The 21,317-nt window shown below is 36.8% G+C and overlaps 1 protein-coding gene across 14 annotated transcripts in view; it reads left to right on the forward strand.

Annotated features, from left to right (window-relative positions):
- MLIP (muscular LMNA interacting protein) overlaps positions 1–21,317 on the forward strand; it is a 306,379-nt gene that overhangs the window by 195,983 nt on the left and 89,079 nt on the right. For 9 of the 14 annotated variants that reach the window (XM_018039224.1, XM_005696194.3, XM_013973909.2 and 6 more), the window contains 4 exons: positions 8,959–9,024; positions 9,109–9,192; positions 9,311–9,370; positions 20,851–20,895. In XM_018039224.1, the coding sequence (XP_017894713.1) occupies positions 8,959–9,024; positions 9,109–9,192; positions 9,311–9,370; positions 20,851–20,895 (255 nt within the window). The remainder of the gene's footprint in view (positions 1–8,958; positions 9,025–9,108; positions 9,193–9,310; positions 9,371–20,850; positions 20,896–21,317) is intronic. The other 5 variants (XM_013973911.2, XM_013973917.2, XM_013973915.2 and 2 more) reach the window with 3 other exon arrangements.

Here is a 21,317-nt window from a genome sequence, read left to right on the forward strand (position 1 = left end):
ATGGTTCATTGAAGGATAACATAGGGGAATTCCCTGGTTGTCTAGTGATTAAGACTCTGAGCTTCCACTGCAGGGGACATGGGTTCAGTTCTTGGTTGGGGAACTGATATCCTGCATGCTGCATGCCCGCCCCCACCCCCGCCACTCCCCCAAAAGGGAGATTTCCAATATCGGGTGACTTCTGGAGGCTTGAGGAAGTGACACCGTCACCGTGTCACCAGATGCCCCTTATCCTGTGTCTAGAGTTACTATGTGGAGTTGTAGTAAAGTGTTCCTTCACCATAGACCCTCTTCCCGTTTAGATGGATGTTTCCAAAATCTGGTCACAAGGGCCTGCCTTCGTGACAGTATCTCTGCCTTTTAAAAGTGAGAGAAGCTCTTCCCTCACCAGCCATGCAGACTCCCTGGTTTCAGAATTTCTGTCTTTTTCAGTTCAATGGATTTTAAGGATTATACTTCATTAGCTTCAGTCAGTCATTAAAAATGAAGAATGATTAGCTTAATTTCAAATTTCATCAAAACTCATTTTATAAACTTCTTTGGTGGTATCGGTTTCTACTGAACCTAACGCAAGTTCATAAAGGAGAGGGTTTGTGTTTTTAATTTCAAATAAAACATACTCTTCAGTAAAATTATCATTTTTGTTTTTAGTACAACATCTGTAAATATCATGATATCTAATTTAAAATATCTAATACATTTATTCACCAGGGTTTAGCCTAACTGAGCACACAATACATTTATCTAGTGTGGATAATAGTCTCTTGGCTAAGATATTGTTTTTGGACCACAAATACTTGAATTGCTTCAGGGTCACAGGATATAACATGATGCTTGTTTTTCTTTAGAGCCTTTTGTAATTCCATGGTTTTGTTTTTTTTTGGTTGGCTTTCCTATGTTATGTACTCCCCAATGGGAAACTTTACTTTTAAGAATTTTTAAATCATAAAAATATTATCTCAAGATTTTATGAGAGTTTATATATTTTCAGTCATATTGCTTGAATGATACTGTGTTGTTTCTTTCATGGCTGTAGTTTAAAAAAAAATAAATCTGGTTTATTCAATAGAACTCATCCTATGCCATCAAAATCAAAGGGACTTATTTCTGAATTGAGTGAGTAAATTAGGACTATAATAATAAGAGGCTTTTCTGTTTGGGGGAGGATTTATAGTTTGGAATTTGTTGAATCCCAGAAACTTTTCGGAGATCCCTTTCATATCATGCAGAATGCTACAATTAAGAAGGGTGATGCCACCGTGTCATTACAGTGTTCTGTTAGGGTCCATGCTGGGGACCGCCTTGAAGATGCAATGAACCCATTTACTTCATCTTGAGATAGTTCAGCAATTCTCCCCCAGTCAGATTTTTTATACAGTATTTTGTTTCATAGCATATAGTATAATTAATGAGGAACCAGAATCACTTTAAAAGATAATACTATTTTTTAAAGCAAACTTTTCTCCAAATTGAAATATAGGTGTCCATTCTGATTAGACCTTAAGCTCTCATTGAATCCCCCAACTGGTTTCATCTTTAATCACCCCTTGATGAAGCCCATAATTTTCAAAAGAGTGCATTTGGTTGACAAGGGATATGAAGTATCTGGTACTTCTGTTCTATAATTTATCGTCCACATCAAATGTAAATTTATAGCTTATTCCATTTTCTATCATTTCCCCTCCATGAATGTTTAGGAGGGAAGCATTTTTAGCTTAAGCCTTAACTAAGGCTTTACAGGAAAAGATGAATGTCAGGCTTCATATTTTAATGTGTTGGCATCGAGATCTTTGACTTAATCTGCTGCCAATAATCATCTTCTCCAAGACCGAGATGAGGATGTAATACAAGTGATTATAAAGCAGGAACAAAATAATTAGAGGAATTTGCATTCATGGCTGTCCTTATTACAATATGTTCAATAATATACCAAGTTCTCTAGAGGAAGTAATTTTGATATGAACATTATTTTTTATTCTTGATGTGGGTACTGTTATCCTTTTCAGAGAATGTTAAACATCTCTCTCTTATTGGCAAATTTTTCTTATCATCTAAGTCCAATAGCAATAGGTAAAAAGTGAAACTGAAGGAAACACATTTATATTCTAAATACATGGATTATTATTTTTATTGTGCAATTGTTTTAAGGATAGGAAAGGTAAAGGAATGTTTCCTTGTAATCAAATAATAGGAATATTTATTGTCTCACGGTGATTGCTATTTTTCCATGAAATAATACACTTTTTCTTTGGAAGTAGTATATCTGTTGCCTTCTTCACAAATATCTCTCAGGATAAAATCAAGGCTACAGTTAGGTACTAATTTTTCCAACAAATGATATTACTGTGCACTTAATTCATAATCTATGTGTGTTTGAAAGAATTTTAGAGTAGATCAATTTTATAAATAGCACCTATAAACTACAGAATTATTTACATGAAGATTATAGGAAAAATTATTTCATTTCTCCTGGTGGAAGGAAACTATAAACAGCTATTTCAAAGACAATAGGGAGAACTATGCTAAAAAAATAGAAAAGTAAAGATTTGAGATATCTTGTCAATGTAAATGTTTTATTCTAAGTTGCCAGTTTAATTTTTTTAAAGGTGACTTTTTAAACTCCAATCAGATTAATCATATGTCTTTGGGTGAGACTATTTTAAGATCAATGCATGTCTTAAAAATTTAACAAAATCTGGTTACAAACTTAAGCATATGGTCTAGACTAGAGTGAGTGTCTTAATTTAGGTTATTTCACGAAGTACATGTGGTCCCAATTTGTTCAGCAATGGAGAAGTGCCAAGGACCCAAATCTGTCCTAACTGGTTGCCCTCGGGCAGTTGTCTACCGCTCCACTACTCTTTTACAACGCTTACTAAACCATATTTAAATATACATATTGGATTTTTCTTTTTCCCTACTATAAAATGTGAGACAATGCAGTAGTTTTTGTTAAGCATTCATTGAATGAATTAATTCAGTTTGTACCCGGGTAGGTCTCTAAAATTTCCAGTTTTATGTCACAGGATTTTAAGCCAAATTTTTGCTCATAGGATTATAAAAATAAAGATACCTAGTGTATGGTATTTAGGAGTCTTCCTTTGGGGTAGAATAAGTCTCATTAACACTAATTCCATGGAAAAGATATAAAGGGGCTTCTGTTAAGGGAAAGTAAGTTGGTTTTAGACTTGGTGCCTTTTAAAGAATACCATGACGGCCGCCATATTGAGTCCTTTAGTGCATCAGACACTGAGCTAAATGCTTTACTATCTTCACGACTCAATAAGGATTTTGATGCTCCAAGATGTCAACTGCATTTCCAAAAGCAGCAGGGCTAGTAAGTTGCTGAAATGGACCTCAAGTGGGATCCGATTACCCCCTGGCTTTTCCCTACTCAGCATGCAACAGTGATGTCAATTAGATAATGTGAAATATTCAGCAAGAGATGATGGTTTTGGATAATTTTTTTATTACTTGCTAAAATATGTTTAAATATTCATTAAATTAGAGCAGCAAAAGCTTTTTTTTTTTTTTTTAAATGAGGAACAGTTAAAGGGAACTGGAACTAGCTTAGTTCTGACAAGACTTGAGTGAATGAGGGTTTACAGACCAGCACAATTCCTTATGTTACAGTGGGGGAGGTGCCGGCTGGAAATCAGAGACATCCTTCTGATATCCTTGATTAAATGAAGAAAAAGTCCAGAGTCTTTGCCATTGGGTCTTGATGAATGGATTTGAAACTAGCCGAATGATTTGCCAAAAATCCATTCTTTCTGTGTGCGAGGAACAGATATTTAACCCTCCAAAGATCTTGGGATTAAAAACACCAAGTAAATTTCCTCAATTCTTAAAATTTTTAAACAAATCACATGAAAAAAAATCTAGTGATAAATATTCCTAGATCTTTAAAGAAGCTATACTTTCATAATTTAAACCCCTTTGGCTTACAGTATACATTTTCCCCCTTTCTTCAGGTCTGAAAGCTATTCTCTGACTAGAGAATCAAAATGAGATTTATTTGCCTGAGAATATCTCCAGTCTTACAAATGGTTTTGTATTAATGACTGAAAATCAAGCAAATCTCTTATGGTTAGAGGACTTTTCTACCAAATTCCTGGTCAGGTTAATAAAGTATAGCAACATTTGGGTTCTGCCTGAATTGTTTTCGGGGAGGTTAATTTTATCATTACTTAAATGCAGTACTTACCCATGAAATTTTTGAAATCCCATCCAGTTAGGAAGTTGTGGCATCACAGAAAGTTTACCAGTCCTTTTAGATAATTTTTTTGTTTGAAAACAGTTTACTTTCTAATTCTACTTTGAGTGCAACTAATTCATTCTGTTTTCAGATTTTTAGCACTTAATCCTGTTTCCAAAGAGAGCAGGTTCTAAGCAGTCTGCTGGTTTAACATGTCTTACTTAACAGTGATTGCGGTTCCATGAGAGCTGCTCCTTTTGGACGAGGAACACCTGTTACGATGTGTAGGCATATCTCACGAAGACTTTGATTTTCAGTGGTGTTCTTGGTTCTTGGCCCTTAGTTAGAAAATCGTACTGAATTCAGAAACTATTTTTTTCTTAAAGTCAGAAAGAGACTACGTCTCTTCAAAAACTGGGCCCCAAAGTTGGTTGTGCTGAGCAAAATATAACAACTTTTAATCAGAATACTTCTAACCATTACTTAAGAATCTTGAAAAATAGGATTCAAAGTATGTTCCCTTTATGCCTTGCTTGGCTATCTTCCAATTTGGTAGAAAATATATGTTTTTAGAAAACCTTTTACTGGAGAGCATTCTGAGAGAACTTCATTTAAAATGAACAAGAAACATCAATACAGTCCTGCTAAGTTGTCAAAAAGCAACCTATGGTTACATTTCATGTTAATAGAGATTTAATGTATGTTCTTTTAATACATTTTGTACCACAGTGGAAAAAAAAAGTCTGCTGGAAGGAGTGGATCAAGATGCTATACTTGACAGAGAATTCAATAAAAAAAATCAATTCTAGAAAATTTCAAGGCTATTTAAACTCAAAATAATCCCCCCTCCAAATTTTAATGCAATTTGAGTATTGTCTTCATTTCAAGGTTTCAGCATTGCTGATATATTAATAATACTAGTTATCCTCCTTAATTTTCCAAGCATTCTGTGTAGATAGTTTTTTTTTTCCCTTGAGTAAACATCAGTGTTTTAAGTTGTATAATAAAGGATGTGTTTGCTTAGTAAGTTCCTATGAAGTAACCAGGATAATAACCCTATTAGATTTTGGCTAAAATAATATTTGCTCATTATATTAAACTGATCACATACTCAGATCTTTGATGGTAAACAAAGTTAATTGAAATGTGGGAAAATAAATGATTAGTTATTTAAAATATTCAGAGTTCAACCTCCTTCTCTAGAGCATTTTACTGAGGCATATTGAAATCATATTCTTTCTATGATTCATTTAACTCCATTTATTTGTCAGTTTACCCTTCCAGTTCATCCTAAATATCTTTACTGAGGACCTATCATATGCTGTATCCTGAGGCTACCCAGATAAATACCACAGTTACATAATTGTAGTAGGACAAGTGATCCAGTAGGATAGAGATACAGTCAAAGAATAATGATGATACAATATTTTAAAATCATGTGTGGAATGATGTGGTATCTCAAGGAGGGAGTAAAAGACTTTGCCTGGTTCAAATGCCAAAAGCCATTAAGACTTGGATTAAGATCTTTAGGGTGAGTAGGAATTTTAATTGAGCTGATGGTGGAGGAAAGATCCATCTAGGCGGAGTTAATAACGTGTGATTAGAAGGTTAACACAAGTTCAAAAACCCAAGTCCCTTGTGGTTAAAGAGCAACATGCAAGGGAGGAGTGGGTAGAAGGTGTTGGTGGAGAGGCAAGGAAGGGCTGGACCAGACTTTTCTCCTAAGGAGTGTGTTCCTAATTCTGATAATTAATTCCTGACTTTTTTCTTTTCTATAATTATTATCATAGAAGCCATATGTGGTGTAAAGCGTAAAACTAAGGCCCAGTATTATGTGCTTGGCATCTGGTAGAACTGGGAGGGCCTCAGATAGCTTAATTACAAGCTCTCTTCCCCATTCCGCTTCTCCAGACATGGTCCCCCAACCCTCCCTGTCAAACCAACCAGGTGCAGTGTGTACTTATTCAGTCAAGGTGACCACAACCTTCTAAGGAACTAGGGACATCTCACGTGATCCTACAAAGCCTGCCTCCCGCAGCCTCTGGGTGTTCACTCTTTCCTGAGCACAACTTTTCTATGGCCCTGATGGGACACACACTCTCTTCCCCTGGGCCATAACTACCTCTGAGTATTAAACTCTGCTTGATTTCACCTGCCCGGTGTCATGTATTCGGGGGTCTCTAGCACTGTAGAGTGGGAATCCCTTCCCCTCCCTCACGCCAACCCACAGGGTAAATAGGAAGTGGTTAGAACACCATGTCAAGGAAAAATTAAATTGTCTGAACAGCAGCAAGGAGTTGTCTTTATGATATTTTCTGTTCCCTGCTATCTATTATGCATAATTAATTTTAAGTAGGAAGGATGGAGGAGAAGAAAAAAGATAGTTTTGTTATGGTAGGAAAAAGGAAAGCTCAAGCATTTCTATTAGGTGACCGTAGCTAGTGTTTATATTTTATTTAATGTAAAGGAATGGATTTTGAAAAAATAGCTTCCAGACAATTTCCTCTGTGTTATTGAAATAAGGGAGCTAGCTTAACACAATAAATACCCATTTTCTCCCACGTCACAATGGAGTACAGCTCAACTTGGCAATTCAGTGTGGCTCAGTGATGTAATCTCTTTCCATCTCGCATTTTCAGGTATCTGAAGAAGAAAGAGAGAATGATGAAAAGTCATGTCCACCCTTACGTGACTTTCATCAGAAGTTATGAATCACCTTTGCTCACATTGATTTAGGAAAAGTCAGTCACAAGCCCTAAATTCTTAAGTTCAAGGAAATGTATATCCTTGCCTGAGAAAATGAAGTAATTTGGTGAACCTTAGCCTTGTCTAGCATGATATCCAAATTAGTGCAGGGAAAAAATATATTACAGTAAATTTAATTTATTAACTTTAATCAAATAATTCAAAATATGAATAAAAATTAAATAGAAAAAGTGAGACAAAGGTAATACAAATATATTTTAGAAACAAATGATAATAAATGTTAGCTTATATTGAAAGAAATGTTATTAGATCAGATTAAGAAATGAATTCCAGACATTCATAAAAAACACTGATTTCTAATGTTTGGATGCAGAGAGTTAGAAATAAAAAGGCAATGATATAGTAAAAAGTACTAATAAAAACATTTGATTGTATCAGGCAAAATAGAGATTAAGACCCAAAGTACTGTTACAGATGTGGAGAGACATTTCATAAATACAAATATTTAATTCATGAAGAAGGTATGCTTCTTCTAATTATGAAGGTAGCTAACAAAATGACTTCAAACTACATTGAGCAAAATTGCTAAGATCACAAGGAGAAATTAGCAATTATGTCATATTTTATGATTTCAATTGTTAATAAGCATGCATAAGAAGGCAATAAGGCTAAACATGCATGATTTGGAAAAAAAAATGAAAAATTCTGATCTGATAGATACATACACATACACATAGAACTCTGCAGTCAACAATTAGAGAATAGATATTATGGAATATTTACATAAAACTTACCATGTCTTATACCATAAATCTCAAACTACATAAGAAATTACTATTTTGAAGAAATTCTTTGGTTCTAACTAAATAAGTAGTAATTTAAAAATTGGATGAAAAACTTATATTCCTAAAAATTAGAAAGAAAAACTACTTTTAAGTAACTCATAAGTCTAAGGAAACTTAATGGAAGTATTTAAATAATTTGTTTATCATTGTATAATAGTGGTCGTATACATATCACAACTTGCAGAATGCCACAAAAAGGATTGTTTGGGGGAAAAAAGGATAAATCCAGACAGAGGGCTTCCCTGGTGGCTCAGAGGTTAGAGGCATCTGCCTGCAATGCGGGAGACCTGAGTTCGATCCCTGGGTTGGGAAGATCCCCTGGAGAAGGAAATGGCAACCCACTCCAGTATTCTTGCCTGGAGAATCCCATGGGCAGAGGAGCCTGGTGGGCTACAGTCCACAGGGTCGCAAAGAGTCAGACACGACTGAGCGACTTCACTTTCACTTTCACAAAGACTATAGAAAGAAGTAAATAGTGAGTCGTAAGCAGAAATGACTGAAATGGAATGAGTATGCCAAAGATCAAAGCCAAAAATTAGTCCAGTTAAGAGATTAGAAATGGATAATCCTACCTGGAATTTGATTAAGAAAAAAGCAGGTAGACACAAATATTAGACATGATGAAGGAGAGAGACCAAGATTGGCAACATGGATGGCTTCTGAACTCCTCTCCTCCCAGTGACAGGCTGAATGTGAAAACTGCACGTGGAGAAACTCCCCCCGAGAGAAATCCAGAACCCAGCTGAGTGACTCCAACATCTCAGATTAATAAGAAAATACCCAGATCAAACCTGGCAGGAAAGGCTGAGATACACTCTTGCCATTAACCCTGCCCCTGGTACAGTGCCAAACAATTGGGAGGGCAACTCCAGCTCCCAGTTCCTCCCTTAGGTTTTAGGCTGAACATCGAATGTCCCAACTTTTAAGGTTCCCACCGAAAGGAAAAGCCCCTCAAATGTCTACCTTGAAAAGCCAGTGGGGTGCTGATAGGAACTACAGGCTTTCTTATATTGGAAGTACTAGTTCCACAGCAGAATGTAGACATTTGTGGGCAATGCCTCTGTGTCAGACAGTAGCTCATGAAATGACTCAAAGATTATTCTTCTTGGAAACATTGAGACATCCAGAGCTTTCTTTGAATTCAGACTTTACTCTCTGTATATTTGACTAAAAGCCTCACATGAGAACCATTTCATTTATTATCACTAGGCACTAGACGAACCAGCCAGGACGGACAGCATTTCCAAGGACAAGACCTTAGATCCACCTCTGGAGGTAATGGCTTCAGATCCACCCCTGCTTTTGAAATACAATCCTAAAACTCTTTGCTAACCCAGTACCTGGTTTCAATTCTTCCAGTTGTGTTCCCCTGCACAGCTCAGGCAGCAAACTGAAGAGCTCTGTGCTACCATTGATAAGGTCTTACAGGATTCCTTGTCTATGGTAATGCCTTAGACTAGACCATGCAATTCAAACCTTTGCTTTGCTTCACTTCATTTCCCTCTGCTTGACTAGGCTGGATGCATCCTAAGCTTGTCCTTTTTTTTTTTTTCCCCCCTAGCATTCTTCTGATTCTCCTTCAAGTTCCCTGCAGACTTTGTTGGGTTCTGACACAATCAAAGTATGTATATATATTTAATATAATTTACTCAATCATAAGAATTACTAGGTTAATGATTTTTTAAAAATAAAGGTCAAGGCCCAGTAGTGATTTGGGAAATTAGTGGACTGCGACCAGCATTGTATTTTTTTGTGTATGTGTTTTTTGTTTGTTTGTTGTTAGCAAACAGCATTTTAAAAATAGGATAGGAAGAGAGTCCCCTGGTGGTGCAGTAGATAAGAATCCCCTGCCAGTGCAGGGGACACAGATTTGATCCCGGATGTGGGAAGATTGCACATGCCGTGGAACAACTAAGCCCCCTGCGCTACAACCACTGAATTCATGCTCTGCGGCTCACAAGCCACAGCTGATGAGTTGGCGTGCTGCAATACTGAAGGGTGTGTGTTCTAGGACCCACAAGCCACATCTGCTGAGACTGTGTGCCTAGAGCCTGTGTTTTGCAACAGAAGAAGCCACCACAATGAGAAGACCAAGCCCCGCAACTAGAGTAGCTCCCACTAGCTGCAGCTAGAGAAAGCCCACATGCAGCAACGAAGACCTCAAACAGCCAAAAAAATAACTTAGAAAGAAATTTTAAAAAGATAACGTGCTGATGATTATTTTAAAAATATAACAGTAAGAATAGAAACTATCCATCAGACTCTATTATTCCAACCAGTGGGTAGATATTGTTGATATTGCTTTCAATTTGTTTACATGTAGAGGTATAGGCTTGTGTGTCTATAGGCTGCAGAAAAATCTGTTTCTACCTCTAGGTTACATTCAAAACGGTTTGGAAGCCAAATATGAGGCTGTGTTGTCGTATGTTGACATTTCAAATATGGAATTGCATGTAGAGTTTGTGGCTTATTCTAATCAGAAATCATAGCTTCAGTCCTTATGTAATTCACAACTCTTAGACTTTGAAGAAATGAAAATGAGGTAAGATCTTTCATTAGTCTAATGACTAATGAGGTAAGAGTTCTCATTAGTCTAAGAGCTTTCAGTTCAGTTCAGTTGCTCAGTCATGTCTGACTCTTTGCAACCCCATAGACTGCAGCACGTCAGGCCTCCCTGTCCTTCACCAATCCCCACAGCTTGCTCAAACTCATGTCCATTAAGTTGGTGATGCCATCCAACCATCTCATCCTCTGTCATTCCCTTCTCCTCCTGTCTTCGATCTTTCCCGTCTTCAGGGTCTTTTCACATGAGTCAGTTCTTTACATCAGGTGGCCAAAGTATTGGAGCCTCAGCTTCAGAATCAGTCCTTCCAATGAATATTCAGGACTGATTTCCTTTAGGATGGACTGGTTTGATCTCCTTGCATCCAAGGGACACTCAAGAGTCTTCTCCAACACCACAGTTCAAAAGCATTAATTCTTCAACACTCAGCCTTCTTTATGGTCCAGCTCTCACATCCGTGCATGGCTACTGGAAAAACCGTAGCTTTCACTAGATGGACCTTTGTCGGCAAATTAACGTCTCTGCTTTTTAATACACTGTCTAGGTTGGCCATAACTTTTCTTCCAAGGAGCAAGCGTCTCTATTTCTGGAATTCTTTTCTTTTGGTTGACTAAATGTATTTCATTGTTCTTTGACTCAGAGAGACTGAATCCTGGATATTTTACATTATTTGAGGACTCTCTTGCCTGGAAAATCCCATGGACAGAGGAGCCTGGTGGGCTGCAGTCCATGGGGTCACTGAGAGTTGGACACGACTTGGTGACTTCACTTTCACTTTTCACTTTCATGCATTGGAGAAGGAAATGGCAACCCACTCCAGTGTTCTTGCCTGGAGAATCCCGGGGACGGCGGAGCCTGGTGGGCTGCAGTCTATGAGGTTGCACAGAGTCGGACACGACTGAAGTGACTTAGCAGCAGCAGCAAAGCATTAATTGTTATTATTAAATATTTAAATATTTCTTTCTTATCATATAGCCATTTTCATTTATTGGGATAAAATATTACATTTCTCCAAATTATTTTTTTGAATACTTTGTATAGATCCACTTATCCAAATTTTAAAATGATTGTGTTTCTTTTTTTTATTGTTAATTGTTAGTTTTTTAGGCCAGTCTTATTTTGTCTCTTGGAATTAGTATAAATGCTTTTTTGCCTATTCTTTTTCTAAATTGGAATTTTATATATATATACATATATATAAAGTAGATTGCATTTATTTAAAATTTTTTAATTAGAGTATAGTTGACTTACAATGTCATGTTTAAAGTAGATTTTGTATGTATAGAATTGCCTATGATTAAAAGTATTCCCAACTTCCAATTGGAATATTATAGACAAATATCCTCTAATAATGACATTGAAGCCAGGTAATTAATCATTGTCAGTATGAAAAATTATATTTTCATAGAGAGGACCTTCAAATAGTTACACCTTCTCTATTTGTAATCTATTTTGTTGTATATTCTTTATATCTTTTAATCTAAAGATGAAAGTTTTGATTTGCCAGAGTTACGGAATAAATTTTAGGTATTTTTTTTCTTTTCATTTCTTAAACATATAAAAATACCCCATATTACATTAAATGTAACAGGGATAGGATTTAAGAAATAATGTGAGTAATCATCTATATTATTTATTTATTTAACAAATATTTAATGCTTATAAGTTAAAACTATATTATTCCAGGCCATTAAATTTAAGGCAAGTATTTTATTTAGCAAATATTTGTTAGTGACGGGCTTGGCATTGTGAGGCACCGTGGTGATAAGGGTGAGTGAGGCAGAGTAGCTTGACAAGGGTATTTAGTTGTTTTCTTAATTGAAGTATAGTTGATTTACAATGTTGTGTTAGTTTTTCAGGTTATAGCACAGTGATTTAGTTAATATATGTATATATATTTATATAAATGTATATATATTTTATATAAATGTATATATATAAATATATATATTTATGTATAATATGCACAGATATTCTTTTTCAGATTCTTTTTCCTTATAGTTTGTTATAAAATATTGAGTATAGTAGTATTATATTGGTATTATACAGTAGAACCTTATTTTTATCTATTTGATACATATTAATAGGAGTGTGTGTATGTTAATTCTAATCTCCTAATGCACCCCTCCCCCACCCACTTTCCCCTTTAGTACTCACAACTTTGTTTTCTGTCTGTGGATCTGTTTCTGTTTTGTAAATAAATTCATTTGTATATTTTTTTATATGCCACTTATAAATGATATCGTATGGTATTTGTCTTTGACTTGCTTCATTTAGTATTATAATTGCTAGGTCCATCCATGTTGTTGCAAATGGCATTATTTCATTATCTTTTATGGCTGAGTAATATATTATTGTATATACGTACCACATCTTGATCCGTTCCTCTGCCAATGGACATTTAGGTGCTTTCATGTCTTGACTGTTGTAAATAGTGCTGCAATGAACATTGTATGTATTTTTTCAAACTAGACTTTCCTCTGGATATATGCTCAGGAGTGGCTTGCAGGATCGTATGGTAGCTCTATTGTTAGTTTTTTAAGGAATCTCTGTAATGTTCTCCATAGTGGATGCACAAGTTTACACTCCTACCAACAGTGCAAGAGGGTCCATTTTCTCCACTCTGAGGGGTGTACTTTGGATATAGCAGTCTGAAAGTAGGGTTCAAACTGAGACCAAGATGGAGAGAAGCCAGTCATGTAAAGATCAGGGATAATAAATTTCAGGAAGAGAAGTAAGTATTTGCAGATGTCCTGACAGGAAAGAGCTCAGTGTGTGTGTGACGAAGGGCAGTGTGGCTGCAGTATGGTAAGCCCAGGGTGAACAGTGGGAAAAGAGCTGAGAAGACAGGGGCGGGGCTGGTGAGGACACTTACACGCCATGGCATGAAGTTTGAGTTCCATGGGAAAATGTGAAGATATCAAAATATGGGGGGAATAATAGGAAAGCACTGAGAAAGATCCTGATGGCCGCTGTAAGGAGGCTACCGAGGCCAGGAGGAGCAGTGATGGTGGTCTCGATAGAGTGGGTGCAGAGGAGTTGCAGAGAAGAACTAGGTGTGAAAGAGATCTTGCAGGCTTGCTTGGGTTTGGATGTGTTAAGAAGCAGAGGCGGAGAAGGCAATGGCAGCCCACTCCAGTGCTCTTGCCTGGAAAATCCCATGGACGGAGGAGCCTGGAAGGCTGCAGTCCATGGGGTTGCTGAGGGTCCGACATGACTGAGCGACTTCACTTTCGCTTTTCACTTTCATGCGTTGGAGAAGGAAATGGCAACCCACTCCAGTGTTCTTGCCTGGAGAATCCGGGGGAGCCTGTTGGGCTGCCGTCTAAGGGGTCGCACAGAGTCGGACACGACTGAAGCGACTTAGCGGCAGCAGCAGAGGTGCTGGAAGAGCTCCTGGTCTCTGCATCAAGGGTAGGCAAGGAGATATAATGTGGAAGATGAAGAGGCTATGTTTGTTTGGACAGGATAAATTCAAGGTATGTGTCAAGCAGACCTTAAGCCTGTGTATCTGGTAATGGTAGGAGGGCTGGGGAGGGGTGACTAATACTTGGATGTTGTGGGCACCCTGTATGAAGATCCCAGGAAGGAAACATGGTGGGTCCAATCAAGGAGAATGGAAGTCCACTCTGAGAGCAAAGTCAGGGCAGCGTGGCAGCATGGAAGCTACGAGAGCACAGCATTCAGGAGAAAGTGAACGTGGTGACAGCTGCCAAGAAGGGAGAATAAATAAGGCTTCAGTAGGGTTTATTAGATTTGACTCTGATTTTGAAACTATACTGTTGTTGCTTATGTGTTGTTCTTTCTTACCTTTGCTATTTTTCTGGCCTTTATTAGCATATACAGACCTTTTGAACTTAGTAGTAAAAGTCACTCAGTCGTGTCCGACTCTTGCAACCCCATGGACTGTAGCCCACAAGAATCCTCTGTCCATGGGATTCTCCAGGCAAGAATACTGGAGTGGGTTTCCATTTCTTTCTCCAGGGAATCTTCCCAATCCAGGAATTGAACACATGTCTTCTGCATTACAGGCAGATTCTTTACCAACTGAGCCTTTTGAACTTAAGGCTATTTTGTTTTTTTTTTAATTTATTTAAAATTTTTTTCAGTCAGTTCAGTCACTCAGTTGTGTCCGGCTCTTTGTGACCCCATGGATTGCAGCACGCCAGGGCTCCCTGTCCATCACCAACTCCCTCAGTTTACTCAAACTCATGTCCATTGAATCGGTGATGCCATTCAACCATCTGATCCTATGTCATCCCCTTCTCCTCTCACCTTCAATCTTTCCCAGCATCAGAGTCCTTTCCTATGAGTCAGCTCTTCGCATCAGGTGGTCAAAGTATTGGAGTTTCAACTTCAGCATCAGTCCTTCCAGTGAACATTCAGGACTGATTTCTTTAGGATGGACTGGTTGGATCTCTTTGCAGTCCAAGGGGCTCTCAAGAGTCTTCTCCAACACCACAGTTCAAAAGCATCAATTCTTCTGTGCTCAGCTTTCTTGATAGTCCAACTCTCACATCCATACATGACTACTGGAAAAATCATAGCCTTGACCAGACAGATCTTTGTTGGCTTTTTATATGCTCTTTATATAGGTTGGTCATAACTTTTCTTCCAAGGAATAAGCGTCTTTTTATTTCATGGTTGCAGTCACCACCTGCAGTGATTTTGGAGCCCAAAAAATAAAGTCAGCCACTGTTTCCACTGTTTCTCCATCTATTTGCCCTGAAGTGATGGGACTGGATGCCATGATCTTTGTTTCCTGGATGTTGAGCTTTAAGCCAACTTTTTCACTCTCCTCTTTCACTTTCATCAAGAGGCTCTTTAGTTCTTATTCACTTTCTGCCACAAGGGTAGTGTCATCTGCATATCTGAGGTTATTGATATTTCTCCCAGCAATCTTGATTGCAACTTGTGCTTCATCCAGCCCAGGGTTTCTCATGATGTACTCTGCATAGAAGTTAAATAAGCAGGGTGACAATATACAGCCTTGACAGACTCCTTTTCCTATTTGGAACCAGTCTGTTGTTCCATGTCCAGTTCTAACTGTTACTTCCTGACCTGCATGCAGGTTTCTCAAGAGGCAGGTCTGGTGGCCTGATATTTCCGTCTCTTTCAGAATTTTCCACAGTTTATTGTGATCCACACAGTCAAAGCCTTTGGCATAGTCAAAAACATCTATGTTTTTCTGGAACTCTCTTGCTTTTTGGATGATCCAGTGAATGCTGGCAATGTAATCTCTGGTTCCTCTGCCTTTTCTAAAACCAGCTTGAACATCTGGAAGTTCACGGTTCACGTATTGCTGAAGCCTGGCTTGGAGAATTTTGAGCATTACTTTACTAGCGTGTGAGATGAGTGCAATTGTGTGGTAGTTTGAGCATTCTTTGGCATTGCCTTTCTTAGGGATTGTAATGAAAACTGACCTTTTTGAGTCCTGTGGCTGCTGCTGAGTTTTCCATATTTGCTGACATATTGAGTGCAGCACTTTCACAGCATCATCTTTTAGGATTTGAAATAGCTCAGCTGAAATTCTAGCTCCTCCACTAGCTTTGTTTGTAGTGATGCTTTCTAAGGCCCACTTGACTTCACATTCCAGGATGTCTGGCTCTAGGTGAGTGATCACACCATCGTGATTATCTGGGTCTTGAAGATCTTTTTTTTTTTTTTTTTTAATAGTTCTTCTATGTATTCTAACCACCTTTTCTTAATATCTTCTGCTTCTGTTAGGTTCACACCATTTCTGTCCTTTATCAAGCCCATCTTTGCATGAAATGTTCCCTTGGTATCTCTAATTTTCTTGAAGAGATCTCTAGTCTTTCCCATTCTATTGTTTTCCTCTATTTCTTTGCACTGATCACTGAGGAAGGCTTTCTTATCTCTCCTTGCTATTCTCTGGAACTCTGCATTCAAATGGGTATATCTTTCCTTTTTTCCTTTGCTTTTTGACTTCTCTTCTTTTCTCAGCTATTTGTAAGGCCTCCTCAGACAGCCACTTTGCTTTTTTGCATTTTTTTTTTTTCCTTAGGGATGATCTTGCTCCCTGACTCCTGTACGATGTCATGAACCATGAAACAATCCATGTTTCATCAGGCACTCTGTCTATCAGATCTAGTCCCTTAAATCTATTTCTCACTTCCATTGTGTAATTGTTAGGGATTTGGTTTAGGTCATACCTAAATGGTCTAGTGGTTTTCCCTACTTTTGACACTCATAAAAATCATATTTATTTTTTCTGGAACCATCCAGGAAAAAAAGAAAACAACTAGAGAAGAAAATTTTAAACCAAACCTACTTTTTCTTTTTTTAATTTAATTTTGTGTACACCTTCTTTTATTTTTTAAGTCCCTTCTTTTTTATTTTCTAAATTAAATTTAATTAATTAATTTTTTAGAGTATTGTTGCTTTACAATGATGTGTTAGTTCCTGCTGTGTGATAAGGTGAATGTTCAACGTGTATAAATATATCTGTTCTTTGAATTTTCTTCACGTTTAGGACACCACATGGAAGGCTGTTCTTTTTAGTCTTGTATGAAAGCAGAGACCTGATAAGCACAATGTATATGTAGTTTTTCCTCCATGTTTTCCTAGATATATACTTTTTTAGTTTTTTAATTTTAATATTTTCTATTACTTTTTATCTTTTGTAGGCTCTTATTTTCTTCAAGATAGCATTTTTCTGAATATCACTTTTATATTTAATCTGGAATTCTGTTGATCTGGGACCTTAAGCCATTAACAATTATTATAATTCTTTTTATATTAGGATGAGTTCCTGCTATCTTAGTGTATATTTTCTACTTAAAATGTTTTCTTTTGGATATTTTGACATTTATTGGTTTGAAAATGAAGAAAGTTTCCGTTTGCATTTTTGTTACTGTTCATAATTACATGTAAATTATTAAAAACAAAATTGTGCTGATTTTCCTATCAATTTTCAGACTTACAAATGTATTTTTCCAAAATTAAATACCACAGCATTTTCCACTTTCCAGTTATAATCAAGAGCTCTATATATGTACATATATACACACACAGTTTGTTAGTATCTTTTGGACCTCTATATTTGAATTTTTTTTTATTTTTTATTTTTTTTTTAAATTTTAAAATCTTTAATTCTTACATGCGTTCCCAAACATGAACCCCCCTCCCACCTCCCTCCCCATAACATCTCTCTGGGTCATCCCCATGCACCAGCTCCAAGCATGCTGTATCCTGCATCAGACATAGACTGGCGATTCAATTCTTACATGATAGTATACATGTTAGAATGTCATTCTCCCAAATCATCCCACCCTCCCCTTCTCCCTCTGAGTCCAAAAGTCCATTATACACATCTGTGTCTCTTTCCCTGTCTTGCATACAGGGTCGTCATTGCCATCTTCCTAAATTCCATATATATGTGTTAGTATACTGTATTGGTGTTTTTCTTTCTGGCTTACCTCACTCTGTATAATCGGCTCCAGTTTCATCCATCTCATCAGAACTGATTCAAATGAATTCTTTTTAACGGCTGAGTAATACTCCATTGTGTATATGTACCATATATTTGAATTTTAATGGTGATATTTTGCTTGATTTATTCTTTATTTAGATACTTAATCTTTATTTAGATCCTTATTTCTGAAAGATTCATAGATTTTTCCTAAATTTTTTTCTTTTTTTTAACTCCTGCTGAAAAGTGTATTCAGTAAGTGTTTTTGTATTGATTCTATTGCCTGTATTCCTGAGATTAGCATTATTTTACCCTTTCTTTTAAATTATAGCTTTGCTAGATATAAAATTATAGGTCCCCCTTTCTCAACAGATTTTTGGCCTATATTCTTTCTTGTCGACAACATAACTTGTGAAATATTTTGTCCACATGATATTTACTCCGCCACTACAGAGTGATCATTCACAGAGAAGCACTATAATCTTTTAGAATTTTGTCTTTGTGATGTTGCTGATTTTTCCTATTATGTGTGTAAGTGTGTGTGTGTTTTCTTTTATGTATCTGAGTTGATCCTCTCTTTAGCCTTTCATCTGAAGTTTTCGGTCTTGTCCTCCCCTTACATTTAGGATATATATATTTTTTTTTTTCCAAAAACAAATGATTTTATTTACAACCTTACAATTCAGTGAGTATAATTTATGTTTATCATTTTATTTTATTTTTTTTTAGTTTTTAATTTTTTTAATTTTAAAATCTTTAATTCTTACATGTATTCCCAAACATGAACCCCCCTCCCACCTCCCTCCCCATAACATCTCTCTGGGTCATCCCCATGCACCAGCCCCAAGCATGCTGCACCCTGCGTCAGACATAGACTGGCGATTCAATTCTTACATGATAGTATACATGTTAGAATGCCATTCTCCCAAATCATCCCACCCTCTCCCTCTCCCTCTGAGTCCCAAAGTCCATTATACACATCTGTGTCTTTTTTCCTGTCTTGCATACAGGGTCGTCATTGCCATCTTTCTAAATTCCATATATATGTGTTAGTATACTGTATTGGTGTTTTTCTTTCTGGCTTACTTCACTCTGTATAATCGGCTCCAGTTTCATCCATCTCATCAGAACTGATTCAAATGAATTCTTTTTAACGGCTGAGTAATACTCCATTGTGTATATGTACCACAGCTTTCTTATCCATTCATCTGCTGATGGACATCTAGGTTGTTTCCATGTCCTGGCTATTATAAACAGTGCTGCGATGAACATTGGGGTACATGTGTCTCTTTCAATTCTGGTTTCCTCGGTGTGTATGCCCAGCAGTGGGATTGCTGGGTCATAAGGTAATTCTATTTCCAGTTTTTTAAGGAATCTCCACACTGTTCTCCATAGTGGCTGTACTAGTTTGCATTCCCACCAACAGTGTAGGAGGGTTCCCTTTTCTCCACACCCTCTCCAGCATTTATTGCTTGCAGTTTTTTGGATCGCAGCCATTCTGACTGGTGTGAAATGGTACCTCATTGTGGTCTTGATTTGCATTTCTCTGATAATGAGTGATGTTGAGCATCTTTTCATGTGTTTGTAAGCCATCCGTATGTCTTCTTTGGAGAAATGTCTATTTAGTTCTTTGGCCCATTTAGGATATTTTTAGTCATTACTTTTTCAAATGTTTCTTTCTTCCCAGGGCTCTCACTATATGATTTTGTCACTTTTGTTTCTATATTCCATGTCTTAATCTTTATATATATTTTTTCTATTTATTGTTTCCTAATTCTTCCAAGAAGATTCCTTGGTCTAATATTCCAGTTCGAGAATTTGTTCAGTATCTATTCTAGTCTTCATTCTTTATGTTCATTTCCTTATTGTAGCTTATATAATTCTGTTTTAAGAATCAGGTTCATTGAGGTATAATTACCCATTGTAACATTTACCCATTTAGTGTACAATACTATGAGTTTTGACAAAGCATATGGTTATATAACCACCACCACATCCAAGATGCAAAACTTCCATCAAATGAAACACTTTCCATGTGCTGCTTCGTAGTCTATTTCTCCCTGCAACCCAGGCTCACTTGCATGTGAACAAGTGAAAGTGAAAGTCGCTCAGTAGTGTCCGACTCCTTACAACCCCCTGTATATTCTCTGGGACAGAATACCAGAGTGGTGTCAAGTTAATCATTCAAAGTTAATATCCCCTTTCCCTTCTCCAGGGGATATTCCCAATTCAGGGATGGAACCCAGGTCTCCTTCATTGCAGGCAGATTCTTTACCAGCTGAGCCACAAGGGAAGCCCATGTATCCATAGCTAATTCTTCATTTGTATTGTAATATACTTGATGTACACATTTATTTCATAATTTATAATGAGATAATTTAGCTTGATTGAGAAAGTTCCTCTAGCCATGTTTTGCATCTCAAGTGGAAATTTAGGGGAAATATATAATATGATCCATCTATGCTTTTATTGTTAGTTTTTGTGAGTTTGTCACAAGGAGAGAAAGAAGCAAGATAAATTAAGATATTGAAACGACTGAGAGTATGAAGCATACGTAATTGAGCTGGGAAGGCTCATTAATTTTGAAGTCTCAGTGAGGCTGAAGAAATGTGTTGGGATATTTGAGAAATGAAGATGGTAGATGGGAAGTAGAGTTCTAAAAGACAGATGTGAGAAATGAAATTTCAGAAGCTTTCCATTTTATTTGTGAAGGTGACATCTAGGAACAGTCTTGGGAGCTGAGGACTGAAACGGAACAGATGAGGATGTTTTTGGAGTTCAACAGCTCAAAGAATTGAGGGGTAGAGACTTCTGTGTGAATTGTGAAATTGCGTGAGGAACTGTTATGATCCATGAGTGAACGTCATCAATAAATAAGATATAATTTCTTCAAAACTGATTGATAACAACAATGAAGAGAATAATAAAGTGAAAGTAAAGCTTAGTAAAATGAATTTCAAAAAACAGGAGGTTTTGTATAGAAAAGATGGAGTACTGGTTAGAAAGTCTTAATAGGAAAAGAAAGGTGAACACATATCCTACAAGTTGAATCTTTTAATATTTTTTTGAGTACTTCAGTAGCATAATTGTTTTTATTTTCATACAGATGCCTACAACTCTTCCAAGAGCAGCTGGTCGAGAAACCAAATATGTAAGTCACTTTATAATTATACATACTGCTGTTGTAATGGGTGCCTGGGCATGCTTTGGAGAGAACTCAATTATACAACCATTTGAACTGAACTAGTTGAATTTTTCATAAATGGAAGAGATAGGATGGTATGATTGGCCCAGAGGTGGAAAAATCAGTTATTTTAGGTAAGTATATTGACTGAATTCCTTCTTAAGTGAGGTCTTACTTATCTGATTAGTTTGGCTGAATCAAACAGAACTCCAATACCTGCTTTCTGTCTTTCTAATTATCAATGCTTAGATAGTATTTTAATTTTTGTAATGATTTATCATGCTTATTTTGATAGAGTCCACTCATATACTTGAAATATTAAGATATGTCTATTTCCAATGGGATTGCCAGTTTGGTTGATTTTGACTAGTTTGCTGCTTTCTTGCATT

The sequence above is a fragment of the Capra hircus genome, chromosome 23 (assembly GCF_001704415.2).
Source record: "Capra hircus breed San Clemente chromosome 23, ASM170441v1, whole genome shotgun sequence".
NCBI classification, from domain to species: domain Eukaryota; kingdom Metazoa; phylum Chordata; class Mammalia; order Artiodactyla; family Bovidae; genus Capra; species Capra hircus.